Source organism: Periophthalmus magnuspinnatus, chromosome 17 (assembly GCF_009829125.3).
Source record: "Periophthalmus magnuspinnatus isolate fPerMag1 chromosome 17, fPerMag1.2.pri, whole genome shotgun sequence".
Classification (NCBI taxonomy): Eukaryota; Metazoa; Chordata; class Actinopteri; order Gobiiformes; family Gobiidae; genus Periophthalmus; species Periophthalmus magnuspinnatus.
Window position 1 is genome coordinate 30,539,675 of NC_047142.1, and position 25,013 is coordinate 30,564,687.

The 25,013-nt window shown below is 39.9% G+C and overlaps 1 protein-coding gene across 1 annotated transcript; it reads right to left on the reverse strand.

The window, feature by feature from the left end:
* Positions 1–1,070: 1,070 nt before the first annotated feature.
* cntnap2b (contactin associated protein 2b) lies at positions 1,071–21,100 on the reverse strand. The gene is made up of 25 exons (XM_055228427.1): positions 21,022–21,100; positions 19,455–19,565; positions 17,643–17,836; positions 16,844–16,988; positions 15,127–15,334; positions 14,497–14,677; positions 13,285–13,425; positions 12,931–13,189; positions 11,995–12,144; positions 11,467–11,629; positions 10,236–10,342; positions 8,703–8,822; positions 8,134–8,249; positions 7,607–7,691; positions 7,356–7,512; positions 6,905–7,032; positions 6,446–6,616; positions 5,654–5,869; positions 4,893–5,129; positions 3,616–3,807; positions 3,165–3,298; positions 2,969–3,062; positions 2,298–2,528; positions 2,077–2,151; positions 1,071–1,565 (listed from the first exon to the last, which is right to left on the reverse strand). Exons 1-25 carry the CDS (start codon positions 21,080–21,082, stop codon positions 1,366–1,368), a joined length of 3,876 nt encoding a protein of 1,291 aa, XP_055084402.1. The 5' UTR covers positions 21,083–21,100; the 3' UTR covers positions 1,071–1,365.
* Positions 21,101–25,013: the final 3,913 nt, after the last annotated feature.

The window sequence follows — 25,013 nt, forward strand, 5'->3', positions numbered from 1 at the left end:
GTGGTCCCAGATTTGGAAGATCTGCTACATTCTCAGATTCAAAAGAATAAGGACATTTGTAAACCACACGTACATTAGAATGGTCTGACATTTAAATTCAGCTATATTCATAAAACAGGCAACATATGGACATTTGGCAATCGGTAAATTAAAAAGCAAAGGATAGTTCAGTGCTTTGTTACAATGGTTTAATCAGGAGGGAGTAGACTAGAACAGAGAGGATGATCTTCAGTAACTTCTTTAACATTATGAGGTTAGTCGTGGATGGGGTCTTGCACTTTATATCCAAACTATGCAGTGTTTGATACTCTAAACTAAATGTATTTTTTTCTATGACAGTGAAAAAAAACTTGGATCTTTAGCAAATGGCTGGTGCTAAAATAACTCAAGTGTGTAAATTGAGAAGAACGAGCTGGGGAGGTACTAGACGTCTCCCAGACTTGTAACATTGGCAACAGTGGCTCAGGCAGTACATACAGTGGTGTTTATAACCAGAGGGTTGGTGGTTAGATCCTTGCTCTGACCTGTACATACTGTCAGTGTCTCTGGGCATTCCTATGTATGACTGTTAGTATTCATTTCATGTATCAGTGCTCATACTTTCAGACTTTATTTTGTTAAAAGTCAGCAGCTTGTAGACAAATGTGGAGGTCTCTTTGAGATCAAAGTAATTTGTGCACTATCCTTGGTTTAAATAAATAAATAAATAAATAGTATAATGTGTTAATGATAAGTGGTGGGTGAAGATGCCATTGGCACAGATGGGCAGACACATCAGCCCAGGGCAGTTGTGGCTGCAGTCGTGGCTTAATGGCTTGTGTGGGGAGTGAATGAACAGTGATCATGCTCTTTGCTTCTATCTCCTCCAAATTGGACGTGTCTCGAATTGCAGGAACCTCTGGTGTTTACTTTTTTTTATTTTTTTTTATTTTCATATGAATGCTTCAATAATTATGGGGTTTAGACATGATTCTCCACCAAATACTGAAAAAGCAAAAGATTTCCCAATTTGATACTGAAAGTGAAAAGTTTGTGTACCATTGACCAATCCTTATGTAAATCATAGTTTAACAAAACACTGGAGTATCCCTTCTCTTCTACATAAGACAAACTGAAGCTTAAGTACATACAGTGAGCATTCATCCTCCCAAGGCCATTATTTGCATGATCTGAAGAGTCTTATTTTATCCATTGTAAAAAAACATAAACTTAACTCCCCACAGGCACTGCCAAGTCGACCCAGTCCTGCTCCTATGGACTTCAAACCGTCCATAGAAACATCCTCTTGGTCCACTTTATTTCTACGTCCATCTAAAAACTCTCCTCCTCCTCCAGTCCGTATGTGGCGTCCATGTTGGATCTGTGTTAAATGAACCACTCCTTCTTGCTTTCCTCGATGGTCTCTGTAAATGCCGGGTCGCTCACAATGATGGCGGCGTCCGCGCAGTCTGCTGCCTCTTGACCTTTGGCCTCGTTGGTGTGGTACGAGCCTTTGTGCCGGAACAGGTGCCGGATCAGGAAAACCAGGAAGCAGAGAACCAGGAAGATCACCACGGAGAGGATGCCTGTGGAGAGAAAGACGAGCAGTGTGCAGAGAGATGGAAGAGACTGTGGCATTTGATGAGCCTAATTGAAAGGAACTGTATGGAGCCACACAGTTTAAAAGGTTAGAACAATCACAACTGAGCCTGTGTCCAGAGTCTGAACCTGCAGATACAGACACATACACGTGTGTGTCATTCTCAGTTTATGGACAGGCCTCATGTGAAAGAATCTCCAGAATTCACTCACTGAGCTGCAGAGGCTGCACTAGCGCTGAGTCATGCTGTCTGCCGGTGCTGGGGTTTAGGTAGAGACCATCAGATCAGAGAGAGGCATTTTAGATTTAAACCAACTAGATTTCAGCATTGAAACTGTCCACCAAATGCGAAACTGTGCAATGCTTTTGTAACTAAGAATAAATCAGCATTAGAATTGTGATCAGTAAAAGTTATATTTGATTTGAATACGTTGACCTCCTCTCTGGTAATACAGATACATAAACTTATAGATCACAAGCTTTTTACATGAAGTTACCTCCAATGACGGCTGAGTTTCGATCTGCTCCATCAGAAACAGCCTTGTCATTGTTTGAGGGAAGGTGAACTGCAGCTGTGGAACAACATTTAAAAAGTTATAATAGTTCTTAAAGATTATAATAATATATTTACAAACTAAAACCCTCCTTCTTCCTGAGGGCTGAATCTATAAAAGACACTTCAGTGACTGTGATGTTTTGTGTATTGAATGTCTCGCACCGGTCTCCACGTGCCAGGGGTCATCCTGCGAGGCGAGAGGGGAGATGGTGAGAGGGAAGGCTCCACAGTTGGATGGGACCAGGATCCCATGGGTGCTGATGGGTGAGCTCTGTCCCAACCGGAGTGCTGCCTTTAGGGGGGCCAAATGGTTAAACAGGACTCTGGACAAACAGCCCACGAAGCCCGGAGTGTTGTAGCGCTCAATCAGGACCGGGTCAATCTGACCCGTTTCTGAAAAATACACACATTTGTACATTTACATTCTGGAGTTTAAATATTTCATCTCAAAACATGGAAAACACGACAAGATTTCAATTTGGTGACACCAAATTGAAATTGCAATTTGAAATGTCACAAATAGCAAACTGTAAAACTGTAACTGCAGTTAAGTAATATCATTTCCTCCAATCACATGTAAGAGCTGCTAGCCCTGTAGTTTATGTCTGTACAAACATGTGCTGAAATACATGGGATTCTTGTATTAGTTTAGTTAATGTAGTTTATATCCATTTTCTTTCAAAGGTCAATGCTTCTAGATGGGTTTAAAATGGGAACCATGAACATAATTTTATTGTAAAACCTAAATTTCAAATATTTTCACAAAATTGTGTAGCCACAAGGCAATGACTTGAATTCAGTCATTCAGAACAAAATTTAAGATTAAAACTCACCAAAGACTTTTCCAAGGAAGATACTTTTGATGAGGTTGAACTGAGTGTCAGAGGCGGCCGGTAAAGTGTAGGCGGACTCTGGGTAATGATCCACCTGTGTTCTCAAGAGAAGGTTATGTTATTACATTTATTTTACATATACAGATACACAATTACAAACAGAGGAGCTTGACACCACTACAGTCCCTCCTCTCACCTGCAGGCGGATGTCCCGGAGCCTCCTGGACACTCTGACTGAGTGAGGCTGACCGTTTGCCAAGTTTCTGTGGTTCATGTCGATGGTGAACGGCTCTTTAAGTCCCCCCAGACTGTAGCGGATCTGAATGGTTCCTGGACGTAGGAGGAAAACAAAACTGGGTCCTATTGTTTTTTTTTTTGTAAAATGTAAAATTATTATTATTATTTCAGCATGTTTTTAAGCCCAACTATCCAATTTTGTTCAATTTCTTTCAGAGATTCAAAATATTATATTACATTTCAGTTTAACTGACATTGCTGTCAATCTGCTCACTCACACACTACATTCACACTGGTGGGTGAAGTGTGCTGCCCCATGACACAACAACAGTATGCGTTAATTGAAGACTCCAACTTATCCATTAATTTGCTTTGTGTAATGCTGATATAGATAAATCTTGCAGTCATACCATTGTGCCTGAGGACCACAGCGAGGTAGTCCTGTGTTCTGGAGCTGACATACACTAGGACAGAGGGGGCACTAGAGGTGCTGAAGCTGAAGGACAGCTGCTCCTGGGTCAGGTTGGTCTCTGGTCCTGGACTCTGCTCCGACAAGAAGTCATACCGTACCAGTGTCCCCGTCTCAAAGTAACCACCCACATCTACAAGATACAAGAAAGAGAATTTAGTCCTCTGCATTTAACCCAGCTTTCCGTGCCTCTGGAGGATTGACCTATGGTCTATGGTGTATGTTTTGGGTTGATGGGTGAAACTGGAGTGCCCAGAGGAAACCCACCCAAACACCTCCCTCTGCTGTGAGGCGAAAGTGCTGTTATATTGTTGTAAACAAGGAAAGTATACTGATAAATATTTACACCAATTAAAACATATAAGACTTAAATATAGGCAACAAGTTATGAATAACACGCAAAAAATGTCTAAAACTACATTGAAATAATCATTCTGTGCCCTGTGGCCTCATGTCTCCTTCTCTATATGTAAAGTTTTTTTTTCTTATTTTCTATTTTTTCTTATATGCTATTTATACTTCTAAAATCCATACATACTAAAACTGATTTTCAGCGGAGCCATTACCCCAGGCAGACACAGGGAGAACATGCAAACTCCACTAGGGTTGTCAAAATGATAGAAAATCAGATACTAATCAATTTTAAAACTAATATCGAAAGTAGATACTTTTGAGTAGGTATCAATACTAAAAACATCACATTCACAAGAATGTGAATATTTCTAAACAGCTTTACAATGATCTTGAGCTGTATCTTTCACAAGTATAAGACACATAGACTAGTGTACACCATGGACCACTGTGAACCTACTGCACACTGAGGGATTACACAGATATAAGGACACATGGGAACAGAAAAGAAAAAGAAAAATTATATTGTAGTGTCTAAAGAAAGTGTGTTTTTTATTATTATCATGGTATGGGAATGAGCACTGAGTATCAAGTCTATTCATTAGTATCAAATTCGAGTTAGAAATTTTTGTCATAGCAACAACACTAAAAGACCGAAGTCAGAAAATCAACAAATTGGACAAATTTTGACAAATCTCACACATTTATCCAAAGTGTGGCTACTATTGCAACTTCAGCGCTAGCACCAAAGTATCTGAGCATGCTCACTTTGAAAAACTGTGCCAGATCTTGTAAGGTCCCAAACTTGGTAATGACAGGATCTGTATATAGTATATTAACATGAGCATTAGCATTAGTGTATCTTACCCTCAGTGCAGTAGGGTCCATCATAAGCCGTATTGGAGCAGTCGCAGTGATATCCGTTGTACTGTTCCACACACCGACCCCCGTTCTGACAGTGAACCCCAAAGCTGTTGCAGTGCCCCCTACAGCCCGTGCTGACACCTGCCGTGACCTCTGCCCTCTCCTCCAGGTCATAGGCCACCCCATTTATCCTCAGAGCTCGCATGCAGCCGAGGAACGCTCTCTGCCCGCTCGACGCGCCTGGATAAGAAATGGATATAGAGTAAAGGCCACAGACAAACACATGAAAGGGTTTCTACATCTATATCTTGTATTTTTCCTCCATTAGTTTCAAAAGTTCAAACAAAAATTACATTTACTCACCCAGACAAACAATAAATATAGCACACTACTTTTTCATATTTTTATTCTTCTACTTGCGATATTGACAAAAAATGATATCTCTGTTGTTGTTTTTTTGCATTATCTTGATCACAATATTCAGACCAAATTTCAACCACATATCAAGAATGTTCCAAAATGTGCTTTAAATGTCATGGATAAGGTTCAAAATGTAAATGGATCATGGCAGAAATATCTCTTGTGTTTTTTAGGTAATTTATTAGTAGCTTTAATTATAAATGATATACTTGACAATCAAATTCTGTACATTTCCAACAAACGATCAATTTTTCCATCCCTAAACAGGCTGTAATTTTGCAGAGGGGATCCCTGGCCAGCTGAACCTTAATTTTGGGCATGAGTTGTGCATTTTAGTCTCTCACCCAGTATAAGTTGTGTGTAGACCTCTGGGCGATTGTTTCCTTGTGGGAGGGGCCTGGTCTCTCGGTGCTGTCCATCCACGCGCAGTGTCACCTCCTGCTGGTTCTTCTCTAGCTCCACACGGTGCCACTGATCATCGTTCAAAGGAACCGGAGAGCGAACAACCACCTCCATCTGAGAGCTGGCTAGGCCAAAGGAGAAGGAAACCACAGAGGAGGCTGCAGGGAGAGAGTCCAGGGGGTTAGTGCGAGGAAATATTTTAACACAGTTTAAAGGAACCTATGTAAGATTTTGATTTTAAAATCCATAAATATGACCCATTTGTATCCCCAGATACGATGCCAACATGTTCAAGTCAAATATGGGTTTTACTGATAACAACTGTAATGCTGATTTATTCTTAATTACAAAAACATTGGACATGATGTTAATGTTATAATTTGGTGTTTTGGTTCTTTATCCAATCCTCACATGAGTCTCTCACTTGGGTTACCAGTTTCAATAGTGAAATCCAGTTGGTTTAAACCTAAAAGGACTCTCTCTGATCTTAATGGCCACTACCTAAACCCCAGCACCTTCAGACAATCAACAATTCTGGAGGTTCTGAGCTTTCACATGAGGCCTGTCCATAAACTGAGACTAAGAACAACTTGTATGTGTCTTTATCTGCAGGTAAAGGCTCTGGATACACAGGTTCAGTTGTGATCGTGGTCACTTTTTAAAACTGTAAGAGTGCAGGCTATATACAGTTCCTTTAGTCACAGTGCTGTCTCTCACATGGAGGTCAGTGTTACCTCTGAGCTGGACGTGGATGAGGTCATTAGGTCCAGAGTTTTCGAGGAAGACTCCGTGAGAGGAGGAGGTTCTGAAGTAAAAGGAGATGTCTGTGCTGCGGTCAGATCTGAACGAGGGGAACATCATGTGTGCGGCCGGGCTTGAGAATGACGCAGAGTTCCAGAAGTTTTCTATAAAATAGAACAAATATTACAATGCTGTACTAATGCTGTAACACTACACACTAATGCTGCTAATATTACTTTTACTGCTTCTGTTATCATTTACTATGACATTTTATTGAAAATACTAAAAAATATTTAACTTGGTATCTAAAAACTCACAACCTTTACACTTAAGAGCTTCATAAATTTCCTATTAGTGAGGTTTGATGTGACATAAGTCATATTAATCTTTAAGATAGTGAAAGACAGCTCTTGTAAAACCATATTATTTGGTGTATTTCTTCTGTGTCTTACTGTCTCCTCTGCAGCGCAGTGGTCCAACAGTGAGTTTGGCCTCTGACCCTGCTCTCCCAGTGTCTCCCACCTCCACAGCGCTCACTGGGAGGTGGTCTTTGTACATGAGCAGACCCGTGTCCTCTTTCCTGAAACAACAGTGAGAATATCTACATTAGGGCCACACGTGGTGCAGAAGCAGGTATGGTCCCCTCAGAATGATAAGATCCTATATGATGTTTTTGTCAAAATAGAGTTATTAATAGATTTGTGTTCCTGAATACATTCTGTAGAGTTTTATCAAGATTTTGTAGGATTTGATTATTTTGATAATATAATATATATATTTTTTCATATGAGCATCCATTTGCCGATTTCACTGCGCTCTATGAGGTCAGACCTGAATATCTCAGAACTATTCACATAAGATCTTATCATCCTAAAAGGACAAAACAAGCAGATATGTCCAGACCAGGCGCGGAGGTCAGCATCACAGTGGCAGTAGTGAGCCGCGTTGGTGCAGTTGTGTTCGATTCCACAGGAGCACTTCTGGATCCCAGGCCCAGAGCCGCCCCAGTACGAGTGTCTCTCATTGGACCGACCGACCCACGAGGTGAACGGGACGCCGTCTGGACACATAAAACATGTTAAAGGCACAAATGTAAATATACTTGTGTTAGATTTCCCCTTATATAGGAGTTTGTGCTCCCAGAAGGACGTCACCTGGAGTGTTGAGGAGGCGGGACATCCTGCAGGCATAGGCCACATATTGCTCGCAGTAGTCTGCACTGTTTGTGACTGATAGGACCTGAGAAGAGAAAGAAAACACGTATTTGTTTTGTCATGTTACAGTAAAGAATTATATATAAATAAATAAATAAATATAGAAAGAGTTAATGGTATAGTTTTTTGCCAAGTAAGTTGAGGCAGAGCCTGGGGTAGACAGAGCCACGTTGGATCTATCATATGGATTTTCCAGGGCTTTTCATTGACTTATAAAGGGAAAAGTCAAATAGATAGTACTAGTATTTGACAGAGTTGATCTACAGCATTACTCTCAGACATAAGGTTTGAGACTTTTGCTCTTGGATATTTTACAAAACAGAAATTAAGTCTAATGTTTAGTGAAACAGTGAAAACAACATTTATGATTTCATTTCTACAATAAATTAAATCTTCTAAATATATCTGTCATTATTCACAGTTAAATCAAAGAGTGTTCAGTGGTGTGTCTATAGTATAAAGTTGACCTGTTCATCAGTGACGTTGTAGTCGATGTGGAAAACAGCCTTTCCGCTCTGGTCCGGTTTGGGCACTGGGCTTTGAGCTGAAATATTGTTCTTCAAAATGGTCCAAACTTCATCTCCTGAAACATAAAACGTGAAAATATGACTGTACAGATTTGGAGAAGCATCTGCTCGATAAGAATCTGTTCAGAGATGTCCTATATCAGGGGTGTCAAACACATTTTCACCAAGGGCTACATCAGCAAAATGGCTGCTCTCAAAGGGCCAGATGTAAAATAAATCAAACTAATTTTTTACTTGTTAATTAACTCTTTCTGTATTTATTATTTATTCAAGTTGCAAACATTGCATATGCGTTTGCCTAGATGTAAAATATGGCTGTGTAACTGTGTATCTCCTGATAAAATGAGATTTTAAGACGATCATACCTTTTAATATACCCTGTTGAGAGCCACATAAAATGATGGGGAGGGCCACATTTGGCCCACGGGCCTTGAGTTTGACACATGTGTCCTATATCTTGACATATAATGCTTTTCAATGTAAACACAATTAAGGCTTGTGGTCCTCACCTGTCATTTCACAGCTGACCCTGAAGGGGGCAATAGGTCCACTCCCGTCCGGGTCGATGAGGTAGGTTCCTGATCCTTTCCCTCTCAGTTTGTACTCTTCACAGGACTGTTGGTATAAGGCTGTGGATCACAGGACACAGAGGAGATATGAGTTATGTATTTATGAAAGAAGGAGGTTTTTGTTAAAAATAGTGTAGATTTTGCATTTAGAGCCACGTTGCAGTGTTTCCTGAAAAAAATCTGTCATTACAAAGCAAACTGGGGAAAAAACAGGTACTGATTTGTGTTGACTTGAATAACGGAACTAAATTAATCAATAATACTGTGTTATATAGCAAAATGTCTTATGTTTTAAGGTAGTCAGAGAAGTGCCCGGTACAGAATGGCAGCTACATCTCTGCTCCAAGGCAGCTGTGACACAGATCTGTCTTATCCCCATTCACTCCATAGTCTCCATAGACTACGAAGTGAACAATTATGCAACAAACTGTTAAACTTCAGGCCAATAGGTTCCACTCATGTTCTACAGTTAGAGGTTCTATAACTCTGTGAAATTCACTGTTTTTGAAAGAAACAAACCCATAAATTTTGAACCTTCTCATTATTTGTTTGGGATTGACTCTACAAGCTTGTAATACTAATCTTATGGCTTTAAATTCTTTCAGCTGACAAGGATCATGTCTTTGTCACTTTCTGAAGATATTGTAAAAAAAATCATTTGACTTTTGTTTATTTAAACTGCCAGAGAAGATGTTTGTGCCAGTTTTTGTTTCATTGGATAGGCCCTGTAATTACAAAGATATTAACTATAAATCGGTCTACACATCAGCAATCTGACAGTTACACAGCAAACTCCACCTGAGAATAGAGCTTATGAACAGGAAAATCACAGATCACTTAGAGTGATTGGCAACATTATGAGTGTCAATGCTCAGGAATGACATTTTCTTCTGTAAAAACTCAAAACACTAAGTCTAAAATGTGACAGAGCTGCTACAATTTAATAACAAATATAAAAGACAATTTTTAGTTTGTACCCGACTCTAAAACAAGAAAATAAAGTCACCAGTAGAAACCCAGTGAAGAATGACGGCACAGAGACACTGCAGACACACTCACTTTTATCACTGACACAGATCAATTTAACCTCTCTCTCCTTAAAGAACATAACTCTGAGTCTGTGTGAAGAGGATTCATTATCGTGGGTGAGTTCAAGTGTCCTTTATCTCCCCCTCTCATTAGCTAACAAGCTACCTAGGCTCTGTCAGTTGAAGCAACATTGGAGAAAAAAACTATGTTCAGTTATCATTTTGCCGTATAAAGCTAATTTGAGCATTTTTAAAATAAATGATAGAGTGCATAACCTCTATTGATACTCTGCAGTAACATCATGCTGGGGTGTAGACATTTTTAAGAGCACAAATCAGCTCACCTGTTATAGTTCCAACTAAGTTAGTTCATCGCACTCCCAGGGAATGCTGATGACAGCTGCAAAGTAATGAATATTGTGTGTCTAATCCAGAGTAGACTCACGCATGTGGCAGATGGCTCCTCTGTACCCAGTGTTGGAGCAGTTACAGCTGAAGGAGTCCCAGGTCTGAGAGCACAGGCCTCCATGAGCGCACGGGTTTGGCACACACCTGGAGGAAGCATTGACAAGTTCATTCAATTTATCTTTACAGAGGCTGAAATCACAACAGCCCAAAGCCCACCTCACAGAGCTTCACAAAAGATCTGATTTAACCAACAGAAAGTTAGAAAACGAAACAATAAAACAGATGAGACGAGCAGATTAACCAGCAGCAGGAAATGCACTAGACTGTAACTGGACCTCGGAGCCGTCACCATAATTAAGACTGATAGACTCGTGTTCCTGCAGCTTTTGCTTTACACGGACACGAAAGAGCCTCAAAGTTACTCCAACAATAAAATGACTGCTGAAATTTTCCATAACTGAAAGGTTACACAGTTAAAGGACAAATGCCATGAGATAACACCTTTAAACCCAGTTAAATCTTGAGAGTCTTGGGAATATATTTTTTCTGGTCTAAAACTCAATTAATATGGTTATCATAGAATGCTCACATTCAGTGGTCCACTCCCCCGTCTGAAAGCGTGCTTAACACTAGAAAGAGCGTCATGTCTCAGCCTCAAAAAGGAGAAGAGGCCCAAGGAGCAAAACATCTAGTTCTCTCTTCCAAAATCTGTGGCCTTATTTTGACATGATTTAGGTTACGTTTTTGTCATTTTATCCACATAGCTAGATAGAATTAGAACCGTTTTATCTAATCTTCATCCTCACCACCTTTAACCTCAAAATCATTCCACCACTTTACACCCACATTTTAACACAAAGGTTAACTTACTGAGGTCATGATTTCATGTATTATTGCCTCATTTGCATATTTCATGTTCAAACACCGTCTGTCTGTCAATTATGTCCAGAAATAGGCCACTGTCAAGGCTCAAGTCACTTAACCTGTTGTTTATCCTGTCCATATGCTGCATGGTACATAATAACAGTCAGAGCCACTGTACAGAATAGTACTGTGGCCCGTTATTTTTGTTTTATATAATTATACTTGCACAGTGTTGTGTTTAAGTCTATTTTCAAATTTATTTATTTTGTTTTTAGAGTGCCTATAAGTAAAGGTCCTCTAAACATGAATGTATGACTTCAAATTAATGAACTGCTTGTAACGCATTGACAAACCTATACAACTACAAAGTGGGGATGTTTAAGTGATGTTTCAGTTATAAATACCTGTCCACGATGGCGCACATGTCCAGGCTGACGTTCTCAAAACTTCCCATCAGCCCCTGCTCTACTGCTTTGAGGTCAGCCAAATGATCATCAATGTGGATCATCTGCATACAGCCCTGAAAGGAACGCTGCAGATTCAGGCTGTTTGTGCGCTCAAAGTATCCTGGAACAAAAAACTGACTTTAAACAGAGACAGAGGAGCAGAGCCAGAGGAGCAGAGCCAGAGGAGCAGAGCCAGAGGAGCAGAGGAGCAGAAAAGAGCAGAGCCAGAGGAGCAGAGCCAGAGGAGAGGAAAAGAGCAGAGCCAGAGTAGCAGAGTCAGAGGAACAGAAAAGAGCAGAGCCAGAGGAACAGAAAAGAGCAGAGCCAGAGGAGCAGAGCCAGAGGAGCAGAGCCAGAGGAGCAGAGCCAGAGGAGCAGAGCCAGAGGAGCAGAGCCAGAGGAGCAGAGCCAGAGGAGCAGAGCCAGAGGAGCAGAGGAGGTGGATGGAGCAGTGAATATAGAGGAGAGTTTCAGATGAAGTGTTACCTCCAAAGTAGTAGGCCCCGCCGGTCTGGATCTGGATGGGGATGGCAGTTCTAACAGTTGAAGCTTCATCTCCGTCCACTGTGAGCATGGCGTAGTTCTCCAGAGCGTTTAAATGGACGTTGTGCCACTGTCCGTCATTCAGACCAGAGCCTGAAGAGAACAAGGACATACACTTCAATTCTGACGTTTTAAATGATATTTCTCATACGCTGAAAACTGAAGACTTCTTTTGCTCTGGTAAACGTTTGGTAAAAGCTTATTGGGTAGTGTTTGTCCTCTGATCTCCTTATCTAGAGGTTGGTGGATTGATTCCAGCACAGGTGAATGCTACCACTGTGTCCTTGGGCAAGACACTTAATGGGAAGTAACAACAGTAGATATATGTCACGGCACCACCAAGACCGGACAGTTTTGAAGATGGCTTGCAGTTAGCAGCCAAAACATGTCAAGGTAAACACATCTCACTGTGTTGTTCACCTAAAATAAAGCCAATATAACAGTGAACCCTCTGCGCGAACATTCATATGCAGTTGGTGAGTGGTTCCTTGATATAAAGCGCTTGGGGTGTCTTGAAGATGGAAAAACGCTATATAAAAATGTGATGTATCATGACAAAAAGTAAGTTTACTCAGTTTGGGACCCATAGAAGTTTTTAAATAAACAAATTGAAATAAAAAGTAGTTTTGATTAGTAGAAGAAGCCTAGCTAATATTGGGGATTTGTTGGTGCTTTACAAGACTTACAAGCTCTATTGTACGCTCTGTTTCCAGTCTGTGGTCATAAGCTAATTCAGTAGCCATAAATGCCCTGGATTTGACTATTGACACATGCTATTGAGTTTAGCAGTTTCAACTCTCTCAAATCTAAAAGCAAGTGAAATATTTTGGGGATAACTGATCAAAATCATTACTTCCTTCAGCTCTAGTCGAGTCTCACCTGAGGAGATGTCGATGTGCGTGTTCTTCTTCTGTGTGACGTTCATGTACACAGTGACCCTGCCCTCGGACAGCCCCACCTCCACCCACCCGTCTGCCAGAGCCGTGAACAGGAGCAGGCCATGAGGATTCCATGTCCTGAAGAAGAGGCTCACCGACAGGGTGTCACTGTCTGACTGCCCAGGGAGAAGCACGAACGACGACGAGTTAAAGAAGACCGGGAACGAGTCTGAGTCTGCGCATGAGAACGTCAGGTTACGCTGCAAAAAGAGAGAGAGAGGAAAGCGATCAGGACTCTAATTCACAACCTCCTGACAGAGAGGAGGAGACGGGATAACCGCTCTACCACACTCACAAAGCTGGAGGTGTCGACTCTCTTCCTGCGGATGAGGGTGGTGATGTTTTCTTTGTTGTAGGTGATTCCTTCCATACAGCCCACAAAGTTATCTCGACCTGAACCGGGTTTAGCAGACACAGGGAGCCCTCCGAACGTGATCTGGGAAACACAGAGATTAAATGGTTTCTCATAAACTTCTGATAAATTTGACTCATGAAATACTGAATAGCAAAGAATAAGAAAATGTATACTTGGCAGCTGATGTCAACAATAGTGCCTGAGGTGTGATGCTCGCTCTCACCTTTTTGTTGAAAATCAAATTTGTTGACCTGGCTTATGGTTAATATCGCTTCAAAACAAAACTGCCACAAAGTTCAACGTCTTCACTGTCAGTATAAATAAATAAAAGTGAAATCAATTTCTGACAATAGTTTCAGAAAGTGGTGCCATTATTTAACCCTAAAGACGTGATTGTCATGAGGCGCAAAGGACTGTAAACCACAAGTTTGTTGAGCCGATCTCTCATAAATATACAATGTACAAATGTGTATTTTCTTAAGAAATATCTAAAAGGTAAATTCAGAAATGCTGAACCTGATCATTTCTATTAGTGATTACATCCTAGAACTAGCTATATTACTACAAGAATCTGCATTTAACCATGGTCATTTTAGCTGCTCCTCATCTGTATTAAATTGCATTGGCCTATTGATGCTTTTCAGTGATATCACGCCAGAGATGTTCTATATGTATCTCTATGGTGGAATGTTTAGCAGTTATCCATGACATCAAAATACACACATTAGAAATAGCAAAAACGCTTTAAGACTGTCTGAGAAATACAAAATGGATTTAAACAACACATTTTCAGGAGCCTGTGATGAACACAAGGGTTCATGGTCCTTTATGTTACAATAAGTCTCAGATTAAAGTCTAATAGAGTTTCTGACAGAATAGTGCTTTTAGTTAGCATCGCACCCTCAGGGAATGTTGATGACATGAGCGGAAAAAGTATTGTTATGGAAATTTTTACTCAGTGTTTTACCTAATTTATTACCAAAAGAATCTGCATTTGAATTTTTTTTTTATTAAAAAACAACATGTGTTTTTTAAATTTTAGCTTCCCCTGCCTTTATTAAATTGCACTGGCCCCAAAGAATGTCTGAAATCCAGACTATGCCAAAAGTCCAGGTGAAAACTAAATACGACCTGACCCGAGTCCAATCCTACCTCGTGGTCTAGGTCCAGGTGGTCAAAGTCTCCGTTGGTCCTGAAGCTCTGTGTGTGCTGGTCCAGGGTAAAGTTCACGTTTCTTCTGATGCGTTCCACCTGCACCGTGTGCCAGTGATCGTCATCTAAGAGAGAGCCGCTAGAGACCACTGTGTGGCCCTGGATCGAGCCGTACTGACTGCTTCCTGTAGACAACACAAGAATTGGAAAACATATTGATATAATAGAGGAGCACAAGATTTTATGTTTGAACTCTGGAAAAATACAGCACGGTATTTTATTGATACTTGGCAGTGACATCATGCTGGGTGTGTTCTGCATATTTGTTTATAGTGGAATGTTCAGCGGTTTCCATGGTGACACAATACAAAATAATATATGATACTTTGCAGCTGATGTTGTGATGCAGTTAGCATCACAACATCAGCTGCAAAGGACCAAATGCTGGGTTTCAGATGACATCACCATGTATTTAAGATGTGTCTCATACTGGTACAGATATATTGTATAAGCAGCTTGTGAGGTCAAAATAAGTCCACTGTGTGCTTTCTGTATCTAATTGTAAAGTGTTTTATTGTTTGATAACCAGAAAGAGCTCTATCTGTCCCAACATAGCGTCTCTGGAAACACTTGCCCAGGTTGATCTTGAGCAGCAGTCGTGCGCGGTGCAGCTCTAGGGTGATGTAGTCTCCCTGCTGACCCTCTCCGTGGAGAAGAACCCCGTCTCCAGCTGTAGTCCTAAACTTCAGAGCAATCGAGTCCTTCAGAAACTTTGACTTTTTGTTCTTGAAGCGGTATGAGATCACACTGTGGCCATCGAAACTGATCACATCACCCCCTAGAGACATAATACAGAAATAATAAGTAAATGTTGCACATGAATAATGGGTGTGGAGGATCTGGACTCATTCAGTATTATCAACACTTCAAAATATACCACACTTCTTCTATTACCTACTTGCTTTTTCTCTTTAAAAGTATTTTTTTAATACAATATACTCTATGGAATTCAACAGTCACTGTCCACCAACCCCTCCGGCTCAGGAAGTAAAGTTCTCATTATTTTTTCCCACAGACAATAAAAAAAAAAAAAGTATATTAAAAGTTTGAAAGCTCAGGTCTAATCAGCTTCATGGTAACAAATGAGCACAAGAAGTATAATTTTATTGAAAACCTTTTTCTGAAACTTTATAAACCCTCAAAGTTACCAAAGCATTAGGCTGAGTGTTGCATTTAAATCTGCTTTTTGGACTTAAAACAATGTGGATATTAGTTAGCATGTAGCTGGTTAGCCTCCACGATGCCTTTGAACCCTCAATATTTGAATTTTTCAAAAATTCTATGGGAAAAATGAATGGAAAATTTACTTCCGGGGCCGGAGCGTGTGGTCACAGCTTTTCTATTTTTGCAACATGTGTTAAGCATTTATTTATGATAAATTCAGAAAAGTAGCCACGAAATGAAAGTGAAACTGTACCATAGACTGTGTATATAAATGGACATAGCTAACCTGTTAGCCGCTGTGTTCCAAATAGGAAGTGAATATAGGCATGCTTCTGGCTCCATCGAGTCTGGCTCCAATTCACTTTCTATTGAGAAACTGTTTCCCCTCTCTCTGTAACTGCTGCTGTCAGGCTCGTCGTTTTGGTCTTAAAATGTGCGTACTAGCCTGCTCTACAGCACCCGGTCCCCACCAAACCAACCGTGAGGGGAAGTCCTAATTCCTAATATGCAACTTGGCTCCAAATTGGTCACTATAACTGCTTGACTCGATGAGCTTCATTTGACTGGAGCTGAACTCTATGGGTGACGTCACACTCAGTCCACTTCTTTATACAGTCTATGAACTGTACCAATGATTCTAAAGTATTTTGGTACATGTTTTTAGTTTACCTCCCAACACTGGTGACATTTACTTATCAAGTAAAAGTCAGATAAAAATAATAATCAGATACGCCAATAATTAGATCTGACGTGTGGTGTGTGTTTACAGCACAAGAAAATTCTGATCACTGAAAACACCTGATGACATATGACAGTGAGTAAGTTTAGAGGAACTGTTATTTGGAAGTACAAAGACTCTTAAAATAACTCTTTCTCTTTCATTCTTGACATTAGTTTGACTTTTTTTGCACAATTTTCCTTGCCAAAACCTGCACAGGTGTGAACAATCAGGAAGAAATCAGATTATTCACATGATTTGTAAATGTTTACATTTCAATAATCTGATCAGAAATGAGATAGTGATCAGATGTTTGATGTGCATGTAAACATAGCCAGTGAGTATGAGTAACCATTACTTGTAGCCTGTTTTGACATTATCAGAGTTGTTGTCAAGGTGACTCACAGTATGCACAGCCGTACAGCTCCAGTCGAACACCGATACGCCCGTCTCTCCGAGACTCAGGGACAAGGCGTAGGAAACGAGCCACGATGGAGTGCTGCAGCTGGTGACGAACCACGCCCTCACTGTTCACGTTTCCTTCAAATGTCTGAGGACAACACACACACAGACAGAAGACAGTGAAATGATACTCTTGATCATAGTATCACAGGTACAGGGTCAGATGAGTGTGCATGTAATAAGTCTATATGAAGCTTGAATTTGATGATGTCATAATCGCAGATGGAGGGCAGGGTTTATATAACTCTATGGAGATTCACTGTTTTTGAACAAAATATCCAAACTTATGATCCACAAATGTTGAACGTTCTCAATATTTGTTTGGGAATTACTCCACAAACCTGCCATTTTAATCTTACTGCAGTCAAATTAATGACACCCCTTTGTGAAATCATTGTGATAGATAATGTAACTTTGTTTATGTATACTGACAGAGAAGACGTTTAACTTTGTGCCAGTTTTTGTTTCATGTTGATAATCCTAGTAATTACAAAGATAAACCAGGTCAAACATCTACAATACTTGGGCAGTGACAGGGACCACCTGAACTGAATTAGACTTTCTCAGTTTCAGGTTAGTCCCGGTGATAAAGTCTTAGAACATTGGTTATTTTGTTATTTTGTCTTTTATTATTTTTATTTTTATTAATTGTTGTAATGTCATCTGAAACCCTGTCATGAATACTGCGCTTTTAATTAGTTTGGTTAGTTAATATAAATTAATGTCCGCCTCTTCTTCTCACCCAGATGTTGCCATCCTGCAGGTAGGGTCTCCAGTTCCTCTGGGTGTCGCTGTACAGGAGCCGGTACCTCGAGGTCCAGTCTGAGCTGCCATACCTGCCCTGTGTTGCCACGGCAACGACCTTCCGCCGTCCTCCGAGATCCACCTGTAACCACGGCGACCGGTCTGAGTCCAGGGGCACCCATCCTCCAGCTCCTGACCAACAAACACAAGATAGAAGATTAACAAAGACCTGACGCTTAATGATGGTTTTCAGAGAGTAGAAATTATGTCATTGTCTTGTTATGAGTCTGTTTCAGTGCTAAGTATTTCATAGTTAAAGGCCCTGTACCAGATTTTTTTCTCATGTATTTGAGTAATTGTCTTAGTACAGACATATTGTATTAGCAGAGGTCAAAATAAGTCCACTGTGTTCTGTCTGCATCTAATTAGAAAGCATCTTATTGTCCGATAATCAGGATTTTTCATGTTGTTGTTAGCTTTACTTTCACAGCAAAACTCTGCTTTGGTTTCTGAGAGTTGTGAAAACTATAAAACTATAAACTCATCATTGTGAATCATTAGGATGGTCAGAATGTATCAGGACAGTGAGGAATAAGTTTAGGCCACCGCAAACTGTTTAAAATGAACTAATTCTATATTTCACGTGTTTAAGACAGTAAAAATTAAGTACAGTAAGAACACAGTATCTAAACATCTTCAAATATGTGTGGTGGCAAGTTAATTCTGTAGCCATAGCTGCCCTGAGTCAGATTGACAGAGACATGGCAGCCATTTTGCACCAACAGCCACAGTGACTAGACAGACACAGTCATTCACCAGTGCAGGGGAGGGTGTTACAAAATGAATAAATCAGTTTGGAAAAATGTTACATGGTGATTCAGTGCAGCATCTACTTTTCCCCACCCACTCCTCCAGCTGGTGTCACACTCTGAGTGAGTGACAGGTGGATTTAACCAATCACAGTCAAGCATCAACTCTCTGACTAAGGAGAAACTGTAGCTTAAATGCAATAAATAAAGACACTCAGAGACAAAGTTGCCAAGTCCGCTTCTTTATAGCGACTTAAGGCTTCTTTTTTGCAAAGTCACTTGCAAATTTTTAGAGTCATGGGTGTTTTTTGGGCTTGCTCCAAAGAGGGACTTTCACGTTATAAAATAAGTGTTTTTATCCATTTTTCAGTTCTATTCACTTTAAGTGATGATTTGTAGCTGATGTATCAACATTCCCTGGGGGTGTGAGGCTAACTGGAGGCACTGCTTTGTCAAAAGCTCTATTAGACTTTAATCTGAGCTTTTTTTAAACACAATCTGACCAGAAAGAGCTGACTTGGTTGGAACTACAATAGGTGAGATGATTTGTGTTGTTAAACAAGTCTCTGCAAGTATTACCATGACAGTTTTCCTTAACAGGACAATGAAAGGTCGTATTGATCACAGGCTCCCGAAAATGTGTTGTTTAAGTCCATTGTATTTTTTCTTGAGTTTTGAGACACTTTTTTGACAGTATTTGCTCATGTATGTACTTGTGTCTCCATGGTAACAGATGAACATCTCACCATAGAGATACATGTAGAACACCCACAGCGTGACATCAGAGCCAAATATCAATAGACTCATTAAATTACTGAAATACAAGTTGATAAATGTTTTAGAGCTGTTGTGGCTTCTTATGGCTTCTTTTTCACTTGTTTTGGGTTGTTTCACAGGCTTGGTCGCTTGTTGCTCTCTGAAAATCTGGCAACCCTTCTCAGAGGGTGACTGACTCTTCCTACTGAACTACATAAACACATACTAATCAGAGAGACACGTACCTTGGTTGCGCTGTAGTTTTCCGTAGCCAGCTCCATAATCTCGACCAAAAACAGAGGAGCTGCTGAAGAAGCTGTAGGGCAGAGGGGTGGCCAGGCTGTCCTCGCACCTCTCTGTGAAACAAAACTGGACTTTAATAAATGCTATCACTAACGCAACTACTTAGTTACAATTAATTCCTACTTTGATTAAATCTACAAGTGAAACTGATTTATGTTGTTTATGTTTATGTTATTGAACAGATTTTGTGCATTATTTAATGTTTTGCCCTTCAAATTACATTAGCTTTGCATTATAAACAGATGTCCAGACAGTTGTTCCTACAATTACTCTTACTTGAGTAATTTCTTGGACAAGTGCAAAGTACTTCGAATTGAATGCTATTCTCAATACAGTACCACTTGTATTACTGGGTGTAGGGGAATAATGAACTAAAATGTACTAAATATGTTTTGACCATAATGAAAAAATACACAGTTATTGTACTACTGGCATTATTTAGGAGCTACTATGACCACTCCTCCTTGTGTAGTTGGGAGTTCTTAAGTTCTTTACATGAGTAACTGAATAATGAAGTGTCATATTTCAGAAAAGTCAATGCCCTCTGTTGAACACACACTTGCGCTGCTGCAGGTTTGGACATTGTAAAAGTTGTGAACAAAAGTAGATTTATTGAGTCAGACATTAAACTCTGTCAGATTTGCATTTGGTTCAATGCAGTGGCCCTACTTTAGATTCATACTGCAGCAGAAAGTGACCTAATAATGCAGAGATCTCTAACTCAAAACAACATTTCTTATGAATAAACAAGGTCTTATCAATGAACAGTATGAAGAAAACCAGATAGGACTAAACCTGGTCAAACACACAAATAAATAGATTAGGAACTACACAGAAGTCTAAACTGAGAATCTTTCAGGACCAAGGACAGTACCAGGACATGAACCAGCAAAAACAGCACTTGAGGTGATTTCATACACTTGTACTGGTTTGGTCCTGGTTTGAGCTCAGTTTAGTCCTGATGTAGACTTGGTTTGGTCTGGTTCTAGTTTTGGTTTAGTCCTAGTCTAATCTAGGTTTAGTTTCAGAGATTTCTAGATTTAGTCCCACTGTGAATACACCCTCAGCCATCTTTAATTTAGGAATAAACTTGACAGCAAACCAGGACTACACCATGCAATCTAATTTGGACTAAAGTAAATTTAAACGGATAATCCAAGTCAGATCTAGCACTAAACCAGGAGTTAACATTATTCCACAGCAAGAGCCTATGTAATTAATCTTACACGTCATGCATTATGATTTATGAGCTAACCACGCGGGCCTGTTACAATTTTCCTAACCTCTGCACCTCTATAACATACACACAGTTAACCAAATAGAAACATTTGCGCACATTTGTGAATTTTAAGGGCGCCTGGGTAATTTCCCTGCACCCAATCACTGTGTGTCACTTGCACTGGTTTGTTTTTCCCCTCACCGGGCCTGGATCCGGCGCACCAGGTATTGCTTTAGTCTGTTTCTAAACGTCCCCGTGCCCCCTCCTTCTTTGTGCGGTGTGGTACTTACGGGACGCTGCGGCAGAACTCCTCAGAGCGCACACTAACGCCAACATCAACAACATGGTCATACAACTGGAACAATCACTACTATGTTTTGGCTTTGGCGTTGGCTAAAACAGAGAGAGAGAGAGAGAGAGAGAGAGAGAGAGAGAGAGAGACAATGGTCCAGCTCCTCTGCCTCCACCTCAATATGAAGCGATCCCAACCCAAAAAATGCGCTTTGTTTTACAGGGGAAAAAAAATCCACAACGTGTCTCGCCCTGTTCGCTAATCAGCTTGCGTCTAAACACGTGCTCCGCGGGGACTAAATTATATTAAACAAGCGCAAAAGGGATGAATGGCTGTGCTAGCGTTCAGGATGCTAGCTCAGGTGCATCTTCTTGCTCCACAAAACAGACAGCTCCAGGAGGAAAGAACCCCCCCTCCTCCAGCAGGACACCCCCGCCTCTTACGCGCGAATGGTACGACCCGAGGCGCACAACAATGAAGGGCCCGCGGAGTGAGGAGGGGCCGTGCGCAGGGGCCAGGTGGGACGCAGAGGGGTCCCAAACGCGGAGAGGGCGCTGAACAAGGCCCCCGGGGTGAATTTTTTTTTTTCATTTTTTTTTTGAGGAGGAGGAGGAGGAATCAATAAATCACAACAGTATAACAAAAGAGGCGTTAATTTGTCGGGATGAGCTGCAGTGCACGTGCAAAAGACATGCATATAGGGTTTTGTCTAGAGGTGGGAACTATGAAGGGAAAAAAATGAATATCAAATAGGCTATGTCGTCTATAATCAAATATAATAATATAATATAATATAATATAATATAATATAATATAATATAATATAATATTATATAATATAATATAAGTAATATTTCTGCTCTTTTGTGGTTAATTTTATGGCCCATTCTCCAAGATGTTTACAGACACATTTTTGCACATTAAGGTTAAGATATTTGACATAGACAATTCAATATATTTTTAGGGTTTGGGTTTATCACTTTGCTGCATTTTGAATAAATTTAAGTGTGACAAGATGTGTTTGCAAAGACAAAATTCTAAAATTCTATTGTGATTATAATTTGCGGCTTATCATATGGTTGATAATGACTCCAATTAAAAAGCAGATCAGGAGAGGACAACCGCAGACTGGACCTAGAGGTTTATTTCATCACACATATAGTGGATCAGAGAATTGTATCTCTTTTTTAAGCCAAAGTCTGCATGTTACACCACAAGGTTGGGTCTTAAACAGGAAGATGGAGCAGCTCTCTGTACTATTATTATTATCACTATTATTTTAAAGGGGAATAATTATACATTGCCATTGCTGTATTATATCATGTTATAAGGGTGTTCCCTCATCATTAGCTTATTTGTATTGATTTGATTTGTGATTTAGATAGATTTATGCATGTTTGAATAATCAGAATCAGAATCAGAAGACTTTTATTGCCATAGTGTACTGGGTGTACACTGTTTTGTTTTGTTTTTGTTTGTTTTTATTATGCTCAAATAAACAATATTCATTCATTCATTCATTCATAGTCTGTGAACACAGTTCACAAACTAGGAACTTGCTTCGGTGAAAAAGTGCAACATAAACACACTGAATAAATACAAATACAAATAAGGGCATGCACAAAGTTAAAAAAATCCTGTATATTCCTGCAATCAAGGATTGAGTAATTCTGTTTTCACCTGCCCCCTAACCCCCACCACTTCCATGCACATAATTGTGATTATTTAAAAAAAAAAAAAAAAAAAAGACTCTAGGTCATAAATATAAGCATATAAAAGCTCTTGTGGCCATTTTCAAATATAAAAACAAATGAATAAAAATCTGATTTAGTTATGGTAAAAGGCCACTAAAAGGTGGGGTCTCAGTTCTGTGCTTTTGAACATGAAGTCAGTGGACCCTTTCTATAGTTACACTGTTTTAGATCAATATTGGGCTTTATAATGAACAAAATGTAAAAGTGATGAATCATCGTTATTTCTTCTGTTTGCTTTGGTCTTCATGTGCGACTTCAGGTGTTGGGACAGCTCTTGTTTGGTGAAGAATATCTCTGGGCAGATATCAAAGGGGATGGGTTTGTGAAGCTGTGAAGAGCCAGCTGGAGCCCCGAGTGAAGGATGCAGATGCAGTATAAAGTACTTTCTACGTGTGTTGCAGGTGCACCGCTTCAGTCTGCTGTGGATCTTTAGATGTTTTTTGTATGATTTCACCCATGAAAAGGTTTAGCCACACTGGTCACACTGCTCACCAGAATGAACATGAATGTGCTTTTTAAGATTGTCCCAAAAAGTGAAAGAGGTCCCACACTGGTCAGACATGTGGTCCTTGGCTTCAGTATGGATAATCTGGTGTCTGGGGAGGTCTGTCTGGTGTCACCCCCTGGTGGTGAAGCTGCTGCCACACTGCTCGCATGTGAAGGGCTTGACTCTGGTGTGGCTTTGAAGATGCTTCTTGAGGTGGCAGGCCTGGGTGAAGGTCTGCTCACACTGGTCAGATTGGTACAGATGGACACCAGATGAGGTGGAGAAGGTCTTCACACACTGGTCACAGGTGGACATTTTAGGCAAAGATGGTTCAGATGAAATTAGATTTTTCTGTGAATAAGCAGAGAAATAGAAATGTAGAAAATCTGTTTCTCTAGGGATAAAGTACACACCTGTACTGTGTTGAAATTAATTTAAAAGTCCTATAAAAATATGAGTAGGATAATAACAAACACAATATACAATTGAATTAAAAGAAAAATATTATTAACTGTTATTAGGGCAGTGTTTACCCGTAACTGGAATGGTTTGTGGCAGCATCTTATAAAGTATGTGCATTTAGCAACACACACTTATTTAAACTTGTATCTTGATGTACTAATGCTACTGCTAATAACATGTGAATACTACTAAAATGACACAGACACACACACAAACTCAGATATACTCTATAAAAACTGACACACTTTCTCCATCCTGCTCCCAACAAACCCTTTTATTATGTGTATCTCCAGTCCAGTCCACATTAAGAATAAGTTTATTAAGGCTTTAAACTGTTGTGTAGTGTAGACCAGTGTATTCAGTGCATGTATCCACCTGTATGTATATATACTTAATTATACGTAATTATTCCTATATTATATCAAGATGCCCCAGTAAAAGTCAAATAACTTAAATAAGATATAACCTATAATAAGAATTTCTACCACAAAAGTGTTGGTGCATCATACTAGTAAGGGGAAAATATTTGGGAACCAAGGGTCAAGACAAACCCTGCCCTTTTTGTAGTGACTTGTGCTGAGGTCGTCTTATCCACATTTTTTCTTAACATAAACCTCCTTAAGAGAGAAGAGGGATAGAGAGGAAAAGGCTATTCAATCAATAATTGTTATTTATCAACTTTTGCACCTTATGTTGTTTGAACTAGTTTGCCTTTGGTGTGCTTCCATATGTTACTATGGCTTATAAACCAACTAACTACTAACTAATATGTGGGAAAGGTATTAGTAGTAGTCACTAATGCTTCAAGCAAGACATACTGAGGTTAAAGATTGAAAATTGCAGCTCTGACCTTTTAGAGCTATCATTTTCTCTCCATTCAAACTCACTCACTTTTAGACTTTAAATACTTTTAGATAAACGCAAAACCATATATCACTGCTGACACTTTAACAGCACCTAATTCACCTCGTTTAGTCTAGAAATATTATAAGTTATATGGTAGTGCCGTGTTTATGAGCAAAAGTGGGCTGGGCTTAAACTGCAAAACAATCTTCTTATAATTGATTTGGATTATTTCGAGCCAAGGCACATTAGGTATATTTGCAGTTAAGAGTTAAAGATTAAAAACATCCCCAAACTCTATTGAAACTAGCATGGACATAGACAAATGCAGAATAGATTTAGGAATATGGTCTATTGTGGTTCACTTGTTGTCATGTCTATGTGCACTTTTGGTTTGTCTGTGTTTCTTTAAATTTCCTGTTCTTGACCTGCCTTAGGACAACG

Bases quoted from the DNA above. Each gene is read 5' to 3' on its own strand.
- cntnap2b (XM_055228427.1), bottom strand. From the start codon at position 21,082: ATGACCATGTTGTTGATGTTGGCGTTAGTGTGCGCTCTGAGGAGTTCT. The intron at 13,190-13,284 runs GTGAGTGTGGTA...CTCTTTTTGCAG, and splicing joins GAGTCGACACCTCCAGCTTT to CGTAACCTGACGTTCTCATG. The intron at 8,823-10,235 runs GTGAGTCTACTC...TGTGATCCACAG, and splicing joins AGGAGCCATCTGCCACATGC to CCTTATACCAACAGTCCTGT.